Source organism: Heptranchias perlo, chromosome 30 (genome assembly GCF_035084215.1).
Source record: "Heptranchias perlo isolate sHepPer1 chromosome 30, sHepPer1.hap1, whole genome shotgun sequence".
In the NCBI taxonomy this organism is placed as follows: Eukaryota; Metazoa; Chordata; class Chondrichthyes; order Hexanchiformes; family Hexanchidae; genus Heptranchias; species Heptranchias perlo.
In genome coordinates this window covers 1,674,304-1,692,590 of record NC_090354.1, presented here as the reverse complement: position 1 = coordinate 1,692,590, position 18,287 = coordinate 1,674,304, and the positions used below count along the sequence as shown (strand labels likewise).

Sequence of the window (18,287 nt, the reverse complement as noted above, 5' to 3'; positions counted from 1 at the left end):
AATGAGTGACAGAAAGCACAAATTGTTTTGGTCTCATTTCCCCTTTGAGTCTCAGTGTTGGCTGGTGAAACTCCTGACAGTTTGGTCTTTCCAAACACACTGCTTTTTCCACTGTTATTTTTACATAAAAAAACACGACCAAACCTCAACAACAGTCAGTGCTTTCAGGGGGCAGGGCTTGGAGGAGAAGGTCAAAAAATAAGAGACTCCATTTTTATGGCTCAGTGGGCAGCACTCTCGCCCCTGGGTCAGAAGGTCGTGAGTTCAAGTCCAATTCCAGAGCCTGGAGCACAAAATCTAGGCCGGCACTCCCAGCGCAGTACTGAGGGAGCGCCGCACTGTCGGAGGGTCAGTACTGAGGGAGCGCCGCACTGTCGGAGGGTCAGTACTGAGGGAGCGCTGCACTGTCGGAGGGTCAGTACTGAGGGAGTGCTGCACAGTCGGAGGGTCAGTACTGAGGGAGTGCTGCACAGTCGGAGGGTCAGTACTGAGGGAGCGCTGCACTGTCGGAGGGTCAGTACTGAGGGAGTGCTGCACAGTCGGAGGGTCAGTACTGAGGGAGCGCTGCACTGTCGGAGGGTCAGTACTGAGGGAGTGCTGCACAGTCGGAGGGTCAGTACTGAGGGAGCGCTGCACTGTCGGGGGGTCAGTACTGAGGGAGCGCTGCACTGTCGGAGGGTCAGTACTGAGGGAGTGCTGCACTGTCGGAGGGTCAGTACTGAGGGAGTGCTGCACTGTCGGAGGGTCAGTACTGAGGGAGCGCCGCACTGTCGGAGGTGCCGTCCTTCAGATGAGACGTTGAACCGAGGCCCCATCTGCACTCTCAGGTGGATGTAAAAGATCCCATGACACTGTTTCGAAGAAAAGCAGGGGAGTTCTCCCTGGTGTCCTGGCTAATATTTATCCCTCAAGCAACACCTAAAAAAAACAGAATATCTGGTCATTATCACATTGCTGATTGTGGGATCTTTCTGTGCACAAATTGGCTGCCACATTTCCTACATTAGAACAGCGACTACGCTTCAAAAGTACTTCATTGGCCGAAAAGCATTTTGAGATGTCCTGAGGTCATGAAAGGAGCTATATAAATACAAGTCTTTCTTTCATTCTTTATGGAAAAGTGTTTTTCAAAACTTTGCAGAATCGCTGCTAGTTTTATCGCTAAGACATTGCAAGAAAATGGTGCATTTGTTGTCAAGCAATAAGGTTTGTAAAACACAAACGTCAAATCTAATTCACTTTAAATTCGTGGAGAGAGGACACTGATAACATCTGTACCCTCAGTAACCTGGTACTCCTGCACTGAGCCACTGTCAGATCTGTTCAGCGTGATTACTGTTCACACTTTGAGGCTTCTTGCTGCAGGCTTGCATTCACCAGCAGTATCTGCATTCATTCACTGCAGATCAGATAACAGCTAACAGGACGTGGCAGGAAACACCTGTCTGTAAACCCGACCTTAGCACAGACAAACTGCACGTTTTTTTTCAAATTTTGATTAATTTTGTGGTCTAGCTAAGGGAACATTTTCACTTTTTGCATCAAGTGACGGCATGGGTTGGGTACAAGTAGAGCAGGTGCACCACAGGTTAGACAGAGAATAAAGCAGCCCCTGGGTGAGTACAGGAACAGATGACCAAGGCCGATTCTGTATCTTAACTCCATTTACCCACCTTGGTTCCCTAACCCTTAATCCCCTTACCCAACAAAAATTTATCAATCTCAGTTTTGAAATTTTCAATTGACCCCCAGCCTCAACAGCTTTTTGGGGGAGAGAGTTCCAGATTCCCACTCCCCTTTGTGTGAGGTGCTTCCTGACATCACCCCTGAACGGCCTGGCTCTAATTTTAAGGTTCTGCCCCCTTGTTCTGGACTCCCCCCACCAGAGGAAATAGTTTCTCTCTATCTACTCTATCAAATCTTTAATCATCTTAAACACCTCGATTAAATCACCCCTTAATCTTCTATACTCGAGGGAATACAAGCCCAGTCTCTGCACCCTACCTCATAATTTAACCCTTTTAGCCCCAGTATCATTCTGGTCAATCTGCGCTGCCCCACCTCCAAGGCCAATATATCCTTCCTGAGGTGCGGTGCCCAGAACTGAACGCAGTCTCCAGATGCTGCCTAACCAGAGGTTTATACATCTGTACATAACTTCCACCCCTGTGTATTCCAGCCCCTTTGAGATAAAGGCCAACATTCCATTAGTCTTTTTACACAGAATTGCATAGAATGTGCAGCACAGAAACAGGCCATTCGGCCCATCTGGTCTGTGCCGGTGTTTATGCTCCACACGAGCCTCCTCCCTCCCGATTTCATTTACCCCCCATCAACTTATCCTTCTTTTAAATTATATTTTGTAACCTGTCCACTAGCTTTTAGTGATTTCTGTACATGGACCCCTAAATCTCTCTGCTCCTCCACAGTTCCTGCTTCTCACCATTTAGAAAATACTCTGATCTATCTTTCTTAGATTCAAAGTGGATGACCTCACACTTTCCCATGTTAAACTCCATCTGCCACAGTTTTACCCATTTTCTTTGAACACGTTTGTTTATTATTCTGTATAACTGGGTGGTGGTTAGAAGCAGGAGGTCATGTGGCAAAACCTCCAGGAATGCATCCAAACAGAGTTGGGAACCCTATTCCCAGCTGCGGCTCAGTCAGTTCCCATGAGCTGAGAGCAGGTTGCACATTGCAGGGAGACTGGTGTGGGAATCTGTCCCATATATATTTATATGTATTTGGGACAAATCCTTGCAAACAAAAGCTCTTGATATTTTCTTATTGTCTCCCTATTAACCAGTCACTTTGTCTCTCTCTCTCCACAGGTGCTGTTCTCCACACCCTCCTCAGTCTGGGCTTTATGTCTCAGGTAAGTGAGCATGTCCATATAGTGAGATAATGACTGACCCCAGTCAGTGCGTCCATACTGCAAAAGTGTAGAGGGAGCTTTACTCTGTATCTAACCCGTGCTGTACCTGCCCATGGAGTGTTTGATGGGACAGTGTAGAGAGAGCTTTACTCTGTATCTAACCCGTGCTGTACCTGCCCTGGGAGTGTTTGATGGGACAGCGTAGAGGGAGCTTTACTCTGTATCTAACCCGTGCTGTACCTGCCCTGGGAGTGTTTGATGGGACAGTGTAGAGGGAGCTTTACTCTGTATCTAACCCCGTGCTGTACCTGCCCTGGGAGTGTTTGATGGGACAGTGTAGAGGGAGCTTTACTCTGTATCTAACCCTGTACCTGCCCTGGGAGTGTTTGATGGGACAGTGTAGAGGGAGCTATACTCTGTATCTAAACCGTGCTGTACCTGCCCTGGGAGTGTTTGATGGGACAGTGTAGAGGGAGCTTTACTCTGTATCTAACCCGTGCTGTACCTGCCCTGGGAGTGTTTGATGGGACAGTGTAGAGGGAGCTTTACTCTGTATCTAAACCGTGCTGTACCTGCCCTGGGAGTGTTTGATGGGACAGTGTAGAGGGAGCTTTACTCTGTATCTAACCCGTGCTGTACCTGCCCTGGGAGTGTTTGGTGGGACAGTGTAGAGGGAGCTTTACTCTGTATCTAACCCGTGCTGTACCTGCCCTGGGAGTGTTTGGTGGGACAGTGTAGAGGGAGCTTTACTCTGTATCTAACCCGTGCTGTACCTGCCCTGGGAGTGTTTGGTGGGACAGTGTAGAGGGAGCTTTACTCTGTATCTAACCTGTGCTGTACCTGCCCTGGGAGTGTTTGGTGGGACAGTGTAGAGGGAGCTTTACTCTGTATCTAACCCGTGCTGTACCTGCCCTGGGAGTGTTTGATGGGACAGTGTAGAGGGAGCTTTACTCTGTATCTAACCCGTGCTGTACCTGCCCTGGGAGTGTTTGGTGGGACAGTGTAGAGGGAGCTTTACTCTGTATCTAACCCGTGCTGTACCTGCCCTGGGAGTGTTTGGTGGGACAGTGTAGAGGGAGCTTTACTCTGTATCTAACCCGTGCTGTACCTGCCCTGGGAGTGTTTGGTGGGACAGTGTAGAGGGAGCTTTACTCTGTATCTAACCTGTGCTGTACCTGCCCTGGGAGTGTTTGGTGGGACAGTGTAGAGGGAGCTTTACTCTGTATCTAACCCGTGCTGTACCTGCCCTGGGAGTGTTTGGTGGGACAGTGTAGAGGGAGCTTTACTCTGTATCTAACCTGTGCTGTACCTGCCCTGGGAGTGTTTGATGGGACAGTGTAGAGGGAGCTTTACTCTGTATCTAACCCGTGCTGATCCCATTGTCCATCTTCCATCACTGTAAGGAACACAAACATTTGTAATAACTCGACTTGTATTAGCAGGTAGATAAAACCATAAAAACGCCTGGCAGTATTTTGATTTTAAAAGTAGACGTATAGAGACAAAGGTAACCATAAATTAGTAAAGGCAATGATTTGGCCACAGTTACAGTGTAGTTTTGGGTGTCCCATTATAGAAGAGACTTTAAAGTCATCGAACCCAGGAATGGTAAACGATAATAATGAGGAGAGACTTGAGATACTGAGACTGTTTGCACTGGAGCAGGGAAAAGCTAAGGGGAGATTTAAGAGGTTTTTAAAACTATGAAGAGTTTTAATAGAGTGAATAGAGAAAGACAGTTTCTGCTCGGGGAGTCAGAATGAAGTGTGTTCAATTTAAAATTGTCACTAAGAGAGTGAGTCGTGAGTTTGGAGAATTTTTTGCAGAGATTTGTTGGAGTATGGAAAGCTTTGCCACAGGGAGTGGTTGAGGCAGAGACCATAGTATCTTTTAAGGGAAAATTGGAAAAATATTTGAAGCAGAGGGCTTCTGGGGAGAGCACAGCGCATTGGGATTAGTTCTGGATTGCTCCATTAAAGAGCCAGCACAGACATAAAGAGCTGAAGGTGCAGCAGGGTTCTGTGGTTTTGTTGATGGTAACAGTAAGCAGATCAAAATATCTTCAGCTTGCTGCTTTCAGGGCTGAGGGTGGGATCCAATCGTCAGTGCAGCAGGTTGGAGAGCCTGGGTTTCTTTAAAGTTACTTATTGAACCGATGATGTTAAGCAATAGGTGAGGCAGGATGTGGTGGGATCACAAGTCGAGAGAGTTACACACATCCCAACACAGACTGAAGGCAATGGCACTGGTGGGGGGAGAGGGGGAGAGGGGGAGAGGGGTGGGGGTGGAGGAATGGGAGAGGGGCAGAGGAATGGAGGTTATTCTACCAATGTGTCTGGTTCTCTGAGAAGCTTTTCCAATTTCAAAAGACACAGCTCCAATTATTATTTTCTGTGCACTTCCCCCCTCCCCTCCGAAGACACTGACTCTCACTGGGGTACAGGTCCCACAGACACTGACTCTCACTGGGGTACAGGTCCCACAGACACTGACTCTCACTGGAGTACAGTTCCACAGGCACTGACTCTCACTGGGTACAGGTCCCACAGACACTGACTCTCACTGGAGTACAGTTCCACAGGCACTGACTCTCACTGGGGTACGGGTCCCACAGACACTGACTCTCACTGGGGTACAGTTCCACAGACACTGACTCTCACTGGGGGACAGTTTCACAGACACCAACTCTCACTGGGGTACAGTTCCACACACACTGACTCTCACTGGGGTACAGTTCCACACACTGACTCTCACTGGGGTACAGTTCCACACACTGACTCTCACTGGGGGACAGATCCACAGGCACTGACTCTCACTGGAGTACAGTCCCACAGACACTGATTCTCACTGGAGTACAGTCCCACAGACACTGATTCTCACTGGGGTACAGTTCCACACACACTGACTCACTGGGGTACAGTTCCACAGGAAATTTCAAACTTATTAGTTTGGATTTGGATCTCTTTGAGACGTTTCTGAGAGATGGGATGGGGTGCAGGCGAGTCTTTCTTTCTTTGTATTGGAGTGACTTGCACATCCCTCCAAGATGTTTCACTCTCTCGTCGAGCTCCCGAGCACCGTGCCTTCCCGCTAAAAGCCGCTGGCTGGTTGGTTGTGATGGTCACTCGGTCCTGATCCGCCTACGTTCTTTCTTTCAGCTCTGTTTCTGCACCGAGATTCCGACGATAGAGACAACAGGCCCCCAGACCACCGATTTCGATTACGGTTTCACATCTGGGGAGCAGGAGGGCGGAGACGTGGACTACACTGACTTCATACAGCAGTGTCAAAAATATGATGTCAGGTCGTTCCGCAAATCCTTCCTGCCCGCCATGTACGCTGTGATTTGTGTGCTGGGAATCCTGGGCAATGGGCTGGTGGTGATCACCTATATTTACTTTCACCGGCTGAAGACAATGACTGACATTTACCTCCTGAACCTGGCTCTGGCAGACCTGCTGTTTCTCTTCACGCTGCCGTTCTGGGCGGTCAGTGTGGTCAAGCATTGGATCTTTGGGCAGATCATGTGCAAGGTGGTCTATGTCCTCTACCGCGTCAGCTTCTTCAGTGGCATGCTGCTTCTCATGTGCATCAGCATCGACAGGTATATCTCCATCGTTCGGGCCGCCTCGGCCCACAGACACCGCTCCAAGGCTGTGTACTACAGCAAGATCGTGTCAGTGGGCGTCTGGCTTGTTGCTGCTGCTTTGTCGATGCCCGAACTGCTCTACAGCGAACAAAAGAAAAGTGACAATGTCTTGCTGTGTAAAATGAGCCTGGACAATAGCACGGTAATATTCACTGCTGGCACGCAGTTAGCAATGGGCTTCTTTGCCCCACTCATAGTCATGCTCTTCTGCTACTGTGTAATTATTCGGACCCTGCTGCTGGCCAGGAACTTTGAAAAGAACAAAGCAATTAAGGTGATCATCGCAGTGGTCCTGGTTTTTCTCCTATTCCAGTTGCCTTACAACAGCATCATGCTCATCGACACCATCAACGACATCAATGCCAATGTCACCAACTGCGACTTGAGCAAACGCATGAACATCGCTATCGATGTCACTAAGAGCCTTGCCTACGTGCGATGCTGCCTTAACCCCTTCCTGTACGCCTTCATTGGAGTGAAATTCCGCAACGATCTGTTGAAACTGATGAAGGAGATGGGTTGCATGAGCACAGAGAAGCTGATGAAGGTCACGAACTTCAAGTCAACCTTTGCCAATAAGCGAGGCTCCATTGCCACCGACACAGAGAGCACAACCACCTACTCACCGTGAGAGAGGGCGGCCTCACCCCTCAGTACAGCCGTTTCTAAACCCTCACAACAAACTGAAACTATTTCTTTTTTTAAAAATCTTTTTGCCCAGACAGTAACACGAGGATGAAAAGGACCTTCAAAAAAAAGGGCTGAAGATGTTTATGAAATTCTGCTTTAATACATCAGCAAACTTAAAGCTGAGAGCCGCCCGGTGGAACTTTCTCTGTAACTGATCGGGAAAAAAAATCCCAGTGTTCTGCCCAACAACACTGACCCATTTCAAAATCTTCCTGGATGGACAGAACGATTGTTCCATTTCCTGATCCATTTATTTCAAATTTAATCTCACAACAATCTCATACCCACCCTGGGCACCCATCACTCTCCACAAGCTGATCTAAGTGGGGCTCAGGTAACAGGCCCAGCTTGGGTTTGTAGTGGCAATGCACTGATATTGTACAGGTCTCCTCTGCCCCTGTGACAGCCCAGTGACGCACTCTCTCGTTGCACTAGTGTGACAGTGTTCTATTTTCCACACTCTCTGTGGGTGTATATCCAGGCACAGATACATTCAGTCCAGCGATCAGAGATCTCCCAACACAACTTGTTGAAATAAACCCGTGAATTTGTTTCAGACAACGGTGGGATCCTGTTGTGTATTTGTTTCACTTTGCTGGTTGATGATTGTATAACGTATTCTTTGAACAGAATTCCCTATCCCCAACCAGTGGGTTTCACTTATGTTTCCGCATTTTGAACCATTATTCACTCTGAGCTCAGGCTCCATTGTGCTCGGCTTTTGTGCTACGCAATCTTTAAACCCAGAGTATGATTGCTCCAGTACGCCATTCCACATGTATTCCTCCAGATGCATTGAATATCAGTGGTGAGAGGTTTGGGGAACACACTGATACATCACTGGTATATTCTAATTGCTGGTGTAAATCAGTTCTAAATAAAGTAAAAGTATCTCAGGAAAGGTTAGACTCTGGGACAGTTTAAGAGACAATCTGGTGTAAATATGGTTTTAGTGAAGTTTTGTACTGCACAAAGACACCAAACACTCCCAGAGCAGGTACAGGGTTAGATACAGAGTAAAGCTCCCTCTACACTGTCCCATCAAACACTCCCAGGGCAGGTACAGCACGGGTTAGATACAGAGTAAAGCTCCCTCTACACTGTCTCATCAAACACTCCCACGGCAGGTACAGGGTTAGATACAGAGTAAAGCTCCCTCTACACTGTCCCATCAAACACTCCCACGGCAGGTACAGGGTTAGATACAGAGTAAAGCTCCCTCTACACTGTCCCATCAAACACTCCCACGGCAGGTACAGGGTTAGATACAGAGTAAAGCTCCCTCTACACTGTCCCATCAAACACTCCCAGGGCAGGTACAGCACGGGTTAGATACAGAGTAAAGCTCCCTCTACACTGTCCCATCAAACACTCCCAGTGCAGGTGCTGCCCTCGATATCATCTGACACTATGGCAGAAGAGGACAGTGTCTGGCCTCACCTGACAATCCTACAGATTGAGGTCTGAGGTTGGTACATGTGTTGGTGAACTGTTGATGTTAATGTTAATACCTGCGCAATCAGTGGGTCAGGCACAGAGTAATCACACGTTGGTCACACTGTCCTGACTCGAAACAGCTGTTATCTCAAAAAGGATAAGAGGAAGTGAAAAGGACAGGGCCTCATAACTGTTCCAGGAACCTTACAGAAACGGCAGGTCACAGTAGCACAGATTAGCAGTGCTGACAGGACGAGCACCACATGAGTGGGTGACACTGTTTGACATTTAACTGCTGTGACCTCACACCTCGGATGTTGAAAAATTGCTGTTGTTCTCAAAACAATCACTGACCCATCTCAGAACAGCGTTACATCACAGGCTGTTTCAGACAGGCTTCACTCCGGATTGACACTGTTTGGTGAAAAGAGTGTGTGTGTGTGTAAGGGTGAGTGTGTAAGGGTGAGTGTGAGTACATGTACATGTGTGTGTGCATGTACATGTGTGTGTGCATGTGTGTGAATGAGTGTGTGTGTGTGCGTGTGTGAATGTGTGTGTGTGCGCGTGAGTGTGAGAGTGTGAGTGTGAGTGTGTGAGAGTGTGAGTGTGTGTATCAGAGGACAGGATCAGACTTCACTGTCACGCTCACCATGGTCAGTGAACTTGCCGATGCTCACACATGTTCACTTGAGTGAGGTATCGGAGAGAAGGAAGGAGAAAAATTGTTTCTTGTTTAATTTGCAATCTTCTTGTTTTAAATCACATCTTCTGCTTGTTTATATTGATGAGGGGCTGGTTTCTCTGCTGGGGGCTGGATTCTCTGCCAGGGGGCAGGTTTCTCTGCTGGGGGCTGGATTCTCTGCCGGGGGGCTGGTTTCTCTGCTGCGGAGCTAGTTTCTCTGCTGGGGGCGGGTTTCTTTGCTGGGGGGCTGGTTTCTCTGCTGCGGGGCTAGTTTCTCTGCTGGGGGCGGGTTTCTTTGCTGGGGGGCTGGTGTCTCTGCTGGGGGGCGGGTTTCTCTGCTGGGGGGCTGGTTTCTCTATGGTATTGGAGAGGTGCTAACACCTTCTGCAGCTTCAGCACCAACAGCACCTCGATCTCAGCCTCTGACTCTTCCACTAGCCTCTATTTTCTCTGATCATCCACAAGTAGGAAGGAGTGTTGTGTATTACCAAGCTCAGCCCTGACAGGACGAGAGATACTTGGTGCGACTTTCTGTCTGTTGAAAGATTGTTGCTGAATCTGAGGAAAGCCTTTGTTCCAGAAGTTTACACTGTGGCAAAGTTTATACCATAATCAGATTCCCAACTCGCTAAACTCTCAACATTGATCTGTTTGAAGTCTGGCTTTTCCTCCTGTCTCAGAGGGGAAATACACCACCCATCATCTTACTGACCCATTCAGAGCCGGAGGATAGAGAGATTCTGTCTCCCGGTCTGTGCTGATCTCAACTGTGGCAGCACTTGGGGGGCTGGGATGGAGGAACATCGAAGAGGGTTTCATATTGCATTCCACCATTGGGAGGCATGTGTGTATATGGGGGTGTGCAGACATGTGTGCACAGATGTGTGTGCACGTGCGGGTGTTTTCGTGTGTGGGTGTGTGTTTGCGTGTGTGTGTGTTTGTGTGTATCGGGTGAAGACAGGATTGGGCTTGGCTGTGATGCCCTCTATAGTAGAATAGTCTCCCAATGCTCACTGCCCAGCCTCACAAGCAGAGACTGGCAAGTCGAACAAGGTATTGGAGGTGAGTGCCTGTGGAACTGTCCCCAGTGAGAATTCGCACCTTCAGGACAGGGGAGAGGAAAATAAATGAAGAAAAATGCTCCTTTGAGTTGGATGGTTTTTTCTTACTTTTTTTAGATGATTTGATAATGAAAATCGTGAATGTGAAATAGATTCTGAAATGTGAATGTGTTAATTTCTGAACAAAAAAAAGATTTTTAAAAATGTATTTGAAAAATAGGAGGAGAGACGCAAGTTACCGTCCTCCTGTAAAATGCTGCAACAGGAGAATGCTGGAAATACACAGCGGGCCTGAGAGCGTCTGAGGGAGAAAGAGCAGTAACATTCTGCGACCCTTCACCAGGACCCAGCAGAAATATTTTCTCTTTTAGATGCTGTGCATTTCTAGATATGTTACGTTTTAATTTTGTACAAATTGAAGTTGTTAGACTGTTAGGGATAAAGATGCTGCCGATCACATCCTTCTCTCAGTGAATGTATTGAAGTTTATTGCTGTATGAAGTGCTGTTTAAATCAGCTCGAGTGAATTTTTCAATATGGTTAAAGAATGGTGTTTTTAATCTTCATGCATTTTCTGTATCGAGTCGCAGTGTTTGACTGAAGCGAAGAAATATTTAGAGATAACAATGAATAGTTTTTCTATGAATCAGTCTCATAGTTATTGTAAATAATTGCTTTTTCTATATTAAAAGGCTGTGTTAAGTTGCCCTGGTTTATTCTGATATTTTTTCAATTTTTAAAAATGTATTCATTCTCGGGATGTGGGCGTCACTAACAAGGCCGGCATTTATTGCCCATCCCTAGAACGCAGAGTCTTACGAGGCCATTTCAGAGGGCAGTTAAGAGTCAACCACGGTGGTGTGGGACTGGAGTCACATATAGGCCCAGACCGGCTAAAGACGGCAGGTTTCCTTCCCTAAAGGGCATTAATGAACCAGTTGGGTTTTTACGACAATTTCATGGTCACTTTCACTGATACCAGCTTTTTATTTTCAGATTTTTTATGAATTCAAATTCTCAACTGGCCACAGTGGAATTTGAACTCATGTTCTCTGCATTATTAGTCCAGTAATAAACACCACACTACCATACACACCAAAAAAATGTATTTTTTCCCCATATATTTTGGTTGGCATTCAGATTGGAATACACACTCACACTCTCTCTGTCACACACTCTCCAGCAGATATCACTGGTCAGTAATCAGGAGCAGGAGCCCTGGCTGATTTCTAGCCCTGAGACATTGCTGCTCTGACTGGGATCAGCCCTGGCCTGTTTGACTCTGAGTTACTGCTTCCCACACAACACAACACTCGCACCCTCCATCCAACAACACCATTGAACCCGCTACAGACCTGGGAATCCCCAAACTGACTGTAGACAGCACATAAAACATGAAAGATTGGCCTCTCAATTTTGTCACATCACTCAGGCGATACAATCATACATTTCAACACGATTTCCATCAGCACATTGCACGCTCGAGAACAAGGCCTTTTCCTAGTCTTCTTTTCATTAATTCATTCTCAGGACGTGGGCGTCGCTGGCAAGGCCGGCATTTATTGCCCATCCCTCATTGCCTCGAGAAGATGGTGGGCCTTCTTCTTGAATCACTGCGTTCTTGTGATGACGACGCCCATACAATGGCGTTAGGTAGTGTTCCTTTAAGTAACTTTTGTGGTAAAATTTTAAGGAAATAAAGTTCTGTCAAATGTATTTTTTTGAAGAAGATAATGTCCCTTTAAATCAGGGCTAAGATTCTCCTGCTGGGTCCTGGAATCTAAGCAGTGCTTTGATTGGTCTGTGACTTACTATTACAGTGCGATGAGCACCTCACTAACTGTTCTACAGCCCAGAGAAGCAGCTCACTGGGCCCGACAAAGCTTGTCTCGAGAATATGGGGATGAAATTAGACTTGGGCAGTTGTGCAAATGGGGCAGTAGCGAATCGGAGGCCCATTTTACACCCTGCCTGAGTTTCCCAGGACTTCAAAGAAAAGCGGGCAAGGTTTATAACGGGTGTCTGATCCGCTGGCGCTCGTTTTGTGCCAAAGACCAATTTCATCCCCGATGTGGGCTGCGAATGCAGAGCTGAGTTATTCATAGCCGAGGAATGGGACAGTTTGTGATATTGGTGGATGAGTGATTAACGTTCCTCCAATCAAAGTATTAACCCAGCGGGCCCGTTATAACAGCAGATTCAGTGAGAATTCAGCCACTGAGACTGCAGCTCACACAACATGACATCGTCCAATCACAACCAAAGGGAATTTCAAACAAACCGTTTTGCCAGGCCCAAATAATTCAGAATAAAAAGAAAGAGGAAAGGATTTCTGTGGTGGAGTTCATGCCCCCCTGTGTGTGTGAGCTCCCTGCGGAGAGTCTGCGACCCGTCACTTGCGAGGCTGATGTATGAAGGCGTTGATTTGGTGCGGAGCTGCTAATTTCTCCACACACGGCTGGGGTTTGTGGTGAGCGACCTGGGCAGCGGCCGGAGGGAAATCTTTATCACCCTGTGGGGACAGACACAGAGACACCATGTTCAAACAAAGCAAAGCCTGGGTTCACGGTGACTCAATTCAGTACTGCCTGGGATTCCAGTATTTCAGTGATTCTGCAACTCTGTCCACCTGGGGCTTGGGAAATAAATTATTAAGTTAAACCAAACCAAGGCCCAGCTCCCAGCTCCAATGTCAGTTCAGGTGTCAGCCGTGACTCAGTGGGCAGCACTCGCTCGCCTCTGAGTTCGAAGGTCGTGGGTTCAAGTCCCATTCCAGAGACTTGAGCACAGTGCGGAGGGAATGCTGCACTGTCGGAGGTGCTGTCTTCCAGATGAGACGTTAAACGTCTGCTCTCTCAGGTGGATGTAAAAGATCCCATGGCCATTATCTTGAAGAAGAGCAGGGGAATTCTCCCCAGTGTCCTGGACACTATCTCATCAAACACTCGCAGGGCAGGTACAGCACGGGTTAGATACAGAGTAAAGCTCCCTCTACACTGTCCCATCAAACACTCCCAGGGCAGGTACAGCACGGGTTAGATACAGAGTAAAGCTCCCTCTACACTGTCCCATCAAACACTCCCAGGGCAGGTACAGCACGGGTTAGATACAGAGTAAAGCTCCCTCTACACTGTCCCATCAAACACTCCCAGGGCAGGTACAGCACGGGTTAGATACAGAGTAAAGCTCCCTCTACACTGTCCCATCAAACACTCCCGGGGCAGGTGCAGCATGGGTTAGATACCTGGAGTGTGTAAGAGATGGTTTTTTAGACCAGTGCATTGAGGAGCCAACCAGGGAACAGGCTATCCGAGATTGGGTATTGTGCAATGAGAAGGGGTTAATTAATAATCTTGTTGTGCGGGGTCCTTAAGGAAGAGTGAACATAACATGATACAATTCTTCATTAAGATGGAAAGTGAAGTAGTCCAATCCAAAACTAGGGTCCTAAATCTAAACAAAGGAAACTACGAAGGTATGAGGAGTGAGCTGGCTATGATAGATTGGGAAGCTTCATTAAAAGCCATGACGGTGGACAGGCAATGGCTGATATTTAAGGAACGAATGCATGAATTGCAACAATTATACATTCCTTTCTGGCGCAAAGGCACAAAAGGAAAAGCGGCCCAACCAGGGCTAACAAAAAAAATTAAGGATAGTATTAGATCCAAGGAGGAGTCATATAAAGTTGCCAGAAAAAGTAGCAAGCCTGAGGATTGGGAGCAGTTTAGAATTCAGCAAAACAAGGACCAACAGATTGATTAAGAGGAAAAATAGAGTATGAGAGTAAACTAGCAGGGAACATAAAAACTGACTGTAAAAGCTTCTACAAGTATGTAAAAAGAAAAAGATTAGTGAAGACAAATGTCAGTCCCTTACAGTCAGAAATGGGAGAATTTATATTGGGGAACAAGGAAATGGCAGAGCAATTAAACAAATACTTTGGTTCTGTCTTCACGGAAGAGGACACAAATAATTTGCCAGAAATGCTAGGAAACCAAGGGTCCAGTGAGAAGGAGGAATTAAAGGAAATTAGTATTAGTAAAAAAATAGTGCTGGAGAAATTAATGGGACTGAAAGCCGATAAATCCCCAGGACCTGATAATCTGCATCCCAGAGTACTAAAAGAGGTAGCCATGGAAATAGTGGATGCATTAGTTGTCATCTTCCAAAATTCTATAGACTCTGGAACAGTTCCTGCAGATTGGAGGGTGGCAAATGTAACCCCACTATTTAAAAAAAGAAGGAGAGAGAAAACAGGGAATTACAGACCAGTTAGCCTAACATCAGTAGTGGGGAAAATGCTAGAGTCTATTATAAAAGATGTGATAACAGAACACTTGGAGGGCATTAACGGGATTGGATAAAGTCAGCATGGGTTTATGAAAGGGAAATCATGTTTGACAAACCTACTGGAGTTTTTTGAGGATGTAACTGGTAGAATAGATAAGGGAGAACCAGTGGATGTGGTGTATTTGGATTTTCAGAAGGCCTTTGATAAAATCCCACATAAGAGGTTAGTGTGCAAAATTAAAGCACATGGGATTGGTGGTAATATACTGGCATGGATTGAGAATTGGTTAACAGACAGGAAACAGAGAGTAGGAATAAACGGGTCTTTTTCCGGGTGGCAGGCGGTGACTAGTGGGGTACCGCAGGGATCAGTGCTTGGGCCCCAGCTATTCACAATATAGATCAATGATTTGGATGAGGGAACCAAATGTAATATTTCCAAGTTTGCTAACAACACAAAACTAGGTGAGATTGTGAGTTGTGAGGAGGATGCAAAGAGGCTTCAAGGTGATTTAGACAAGTTGAGTGAGTGGGCAAATACATGGCAGATGCAGTATAATGTGGATAAATGTGAAGTTATCCACATCGGAAGGAAAAACAGAGAGGCAGAGTATTATTTAAATGGTGATAGACTGGGGAATGTTGATGTACAAAGGGATCTGGGTGTCCTTGTACACCAGTCACTGAAAGCAAATATGCAGATGCAGCAAGCAGTTAGGAAGGCAAATGGTATGTTGGCCTTCATTGCAAGAGGATTTGAGTACAGGAGCAAGGATGTCATTCTGCAGTTATACAGGGCCTTGGTGAGATCATACCTGGAGTATTGTGTGCAGTTTTGGTCTCCTTACCTAAGAAAGGATATACTTGCCATAGAGGGAGTGCAGCAAAGGTTCACCAGACTGATTCCTGGGATGGCAGGACTGTCGTATGAGGAGAGATTGGGTCGACTCGGCCTGTATTCACTCGAATTTAGAAGAATGAGAGGGGATCTCATTGAAACATATAAAATTCTGACAGGGCTAGACAGACTGCAGGGAGGATGTTTCCCCTGGCTGGGGGGTGGTCCAGAACGAGGGGTCACAGCCTCAGGATACAGGGTGGGACATTTAGGACTGAGATGAAGAGAAATTTCTTCACTCAGAGGGTGGTGAACCTGTGGAATTCTCTACCACAGAAAGCTGTGGAGGCTCAGTCACTGAATATATTTGAGAAGGAGATAGATAGATTTCTAGACACAAAAGGCATCAAGGGGTATGGGGAGAGAGCGGGAATATGGTATTGAGATAGAGGAGCAGCCATGATGATACTGAATGGCGGAGCAGGCTCGAAGGGCCGAATGGCCTACTCCTGCTCCTATTTCCTATGTTTCTATGTTCCTTTGATACAGAGTACTAATGTACTAATGCAGCACAAAATTAAAACATCCTGGAACTAATCTAACTGCACAACTGATTTCAAGTACGGTCAACAGAGAGAGGAAACTTGTCTCCCATCTGTGTGGGTTGGATTTGACCCCAGGTTCCAGAGGTGAAAGGGCAGAGCTGAGTTCACTGCAGGGAGATTTTAGAAATGGATTTTAAAACCAGGAGGCACTTACCCTGGTGATGGCTCCCGAGATAATGATTGTTTGTTTGGGTGGGCTGGAAAGAGAAGAACCAAAGATTAGTGGTGTGGGAAGTGTCAACTGGAAAGAAAGACTTGCATTTATATAGCGCCTTTCACATCCTCAGGACGTCCCAAAGAGCTTCACAGCCAATGAAGTACTTTTGAAGTGTAGTCACTATTGCAATATAGGAAATGTGGCAGTTAATTTTTACACAGCAAGATCCCACAAACAGCAATGTGATAATGACCAGATCATCTGTTTGTGATGTTGGTTGAGGAAAAAATATTGGCCCAGGATAGCGGGGAGAACTCCCCCTGCCCTTCTTCGAAATAGTGGCCGTGGGGTCTTTACGTCCATCTGAGGGGGCAGACGGGGCTTTGGTTTAACATCTCATCTGAAAGACGACACCTCTGTCGGTGCAGCGCTCCCTCAGTACTGACCCTCCGACAGTGCGGCGCTCCCTCAGTACTGACCCTCCGACAGTGCGGCGCTCCCTCAGTACTGACCCTCCGACAGTGCAGCGCTCCCTCAGTACTGACCTTCCGACAGTGCAGCGCTCCCTCAGTACTGGCCCTCCGACAGTGCAGCGCTCCCTCAGTACTGACCCTCCGACAGTGCAGTGCTCCCTCAGTACTGACCCTCTGACAGTGCAGTGCTCCCTCAGTACTGACCCTCCGACAGTGCAGCACTCCCTCAGTACTGACCCTCCAACAGCGCAGTGCTCCCTCAGTACTGACCCTCTGACAGTGCAGTGCTCCCTCAGTACTGACCCTCTGACAGTGCAGCACTCCCTCAGTACTGACCCTCTGACAGTGCAGCACTCCCTCAGTACTGACCCTCCGACAGTGCAGTGCTCCCTCAGTACTGACCCTCTGACAGTGCGGCGCTCCCTCAGTACTGACCCTCCGACAGTGCAGCACTCCCTCAGTACTGACCCTCCGACAGTGCAGCGCTCCCTCAGTACTGACCCTCTGACAGTGCGGCACTCCCTCAGTACTGACCCTCCGACAGTGCGGCGCTCCCTCAGTACTGACCCTCCGACAGTGCGGCACTCCCTCAGTACTGACCCTCCGACAGTGCGGCGCTCCCTCAGTACTGACCCTCCGACAGTGCGGCGCTCCCTCAGTACTGACCCTCCGACAGTGCGGCGCTCCCTCAGTACTGACCCTCCGACAGTGCGGCACTCCCTCAGTACTGCACTGGGAGTGTCAGCCTGGATTTTGTGCTCAAGCCTTTGGAGTGGGACTTGACCCCACGACCTTCTGACTCAGAGGCGAGAGTGTGACCCACTGGTCAGATTGGTGTAAACACACTTTACGGTTCCTCACACAGTCCGTGCACTATTGTGCATCCATGAGGTTCTGATTCAAAAGTCGGTCAACACAACTGAGCAAGTTATTCAGTGATGGTGCACCCTGCGCTCTGCATTTGCACCCACATCAGGACAGATGTTGCTTGAAGTCACTTCCAGTGGGTTATCCGGGGGGTGGGGGGCGATGTTGAGTGGCGATGAATCGGCTGAGTGCACTGGATACAGCAAAGGCTATGGGCCCCGACAACATCCCAGCTGTAGTGCTGAAGACTTGTGCTCCAGAACTAGCTGCGCCTCTAGCCAAACTGTTCCACTACAGCTACAACACTGGCATCTACCCGACAATGTGGAAAATTGCACAGGTATGTCCTGTCCACAAAAAGCAGGACAAATCCAATCCGGCCAATTACCGCCCCATCAGTCTACTCTCAATCATCAGCAAAGTGATGGAAGGTGTCGTCGACAGTGCTATCAAGCGGCACTTACTCACCAATAACCTGCTCACCGATGCTCAGTTTGGGTTCCGCCAGGACCACTCGGCTCCAGACCTCATTACAGCCTTGGTCCAAACATGGACAAAAGAGCTGAATTCCAGAGGTGAGGTGAGAGTGACTGCCCTTGACATCAAGGCAGCATTTGACCGAGTGTGGCACCAAGGAGCCCTAGTAAAATTGAAGTC

General features: G+C 47.7%; 2 protein-coding genes across 2 annotated transcripts in view; one reads left to right on the top strand and one right to left on the bottom strand.

Annotated features, from left to right (window-relative positions):
* The window catches only part of ccr7 (chemokine (C-C motif) receptor 7), a 22,755-nt gene extending 13,141 nt beyond the window's left edge, over positions 1–9,614 (top strand). Inside the window, exons 2-3 of the mRNA XM_067969323.1 lie at positions 2,835–2,878; positions 6,037–9,614. Coding sequence (XP_067825424.1) covers positions 2,835–2,878; positions 6,037–7,158 — 1,166 coding nt within the window. The 3' untranslated portion in view covers positions 7,159–9,614. The remainder of the gene's footprint in view (positions 1–2,834; positions 2,879–6,036) is intronic.
* The window catches only part of LOC137300226 (death-associated protein 1 homolog), a 28,809-nt gene continuing 18,672 nt past the window's right edge, over positions 8,151–18,287 (bottom strand). Inside the window, exons 3-4 of the mRNA XM_067969324.1 lie at positions 16,288–16,330; positions 8,151–12,909 (exon numbers count right to left, since the gene is read on the bottom strand). Coding sequence (XP_067825425.1) covers positions 12,790–12,909; positions 16,288–16,330 — 163 coding nt within the window. The 3' untranslated portion in view covers positions 8,151–12,789. The remainder of the gene's footprint in view (positions 12,910–16,287; positions 16,331–18,287) is intronic.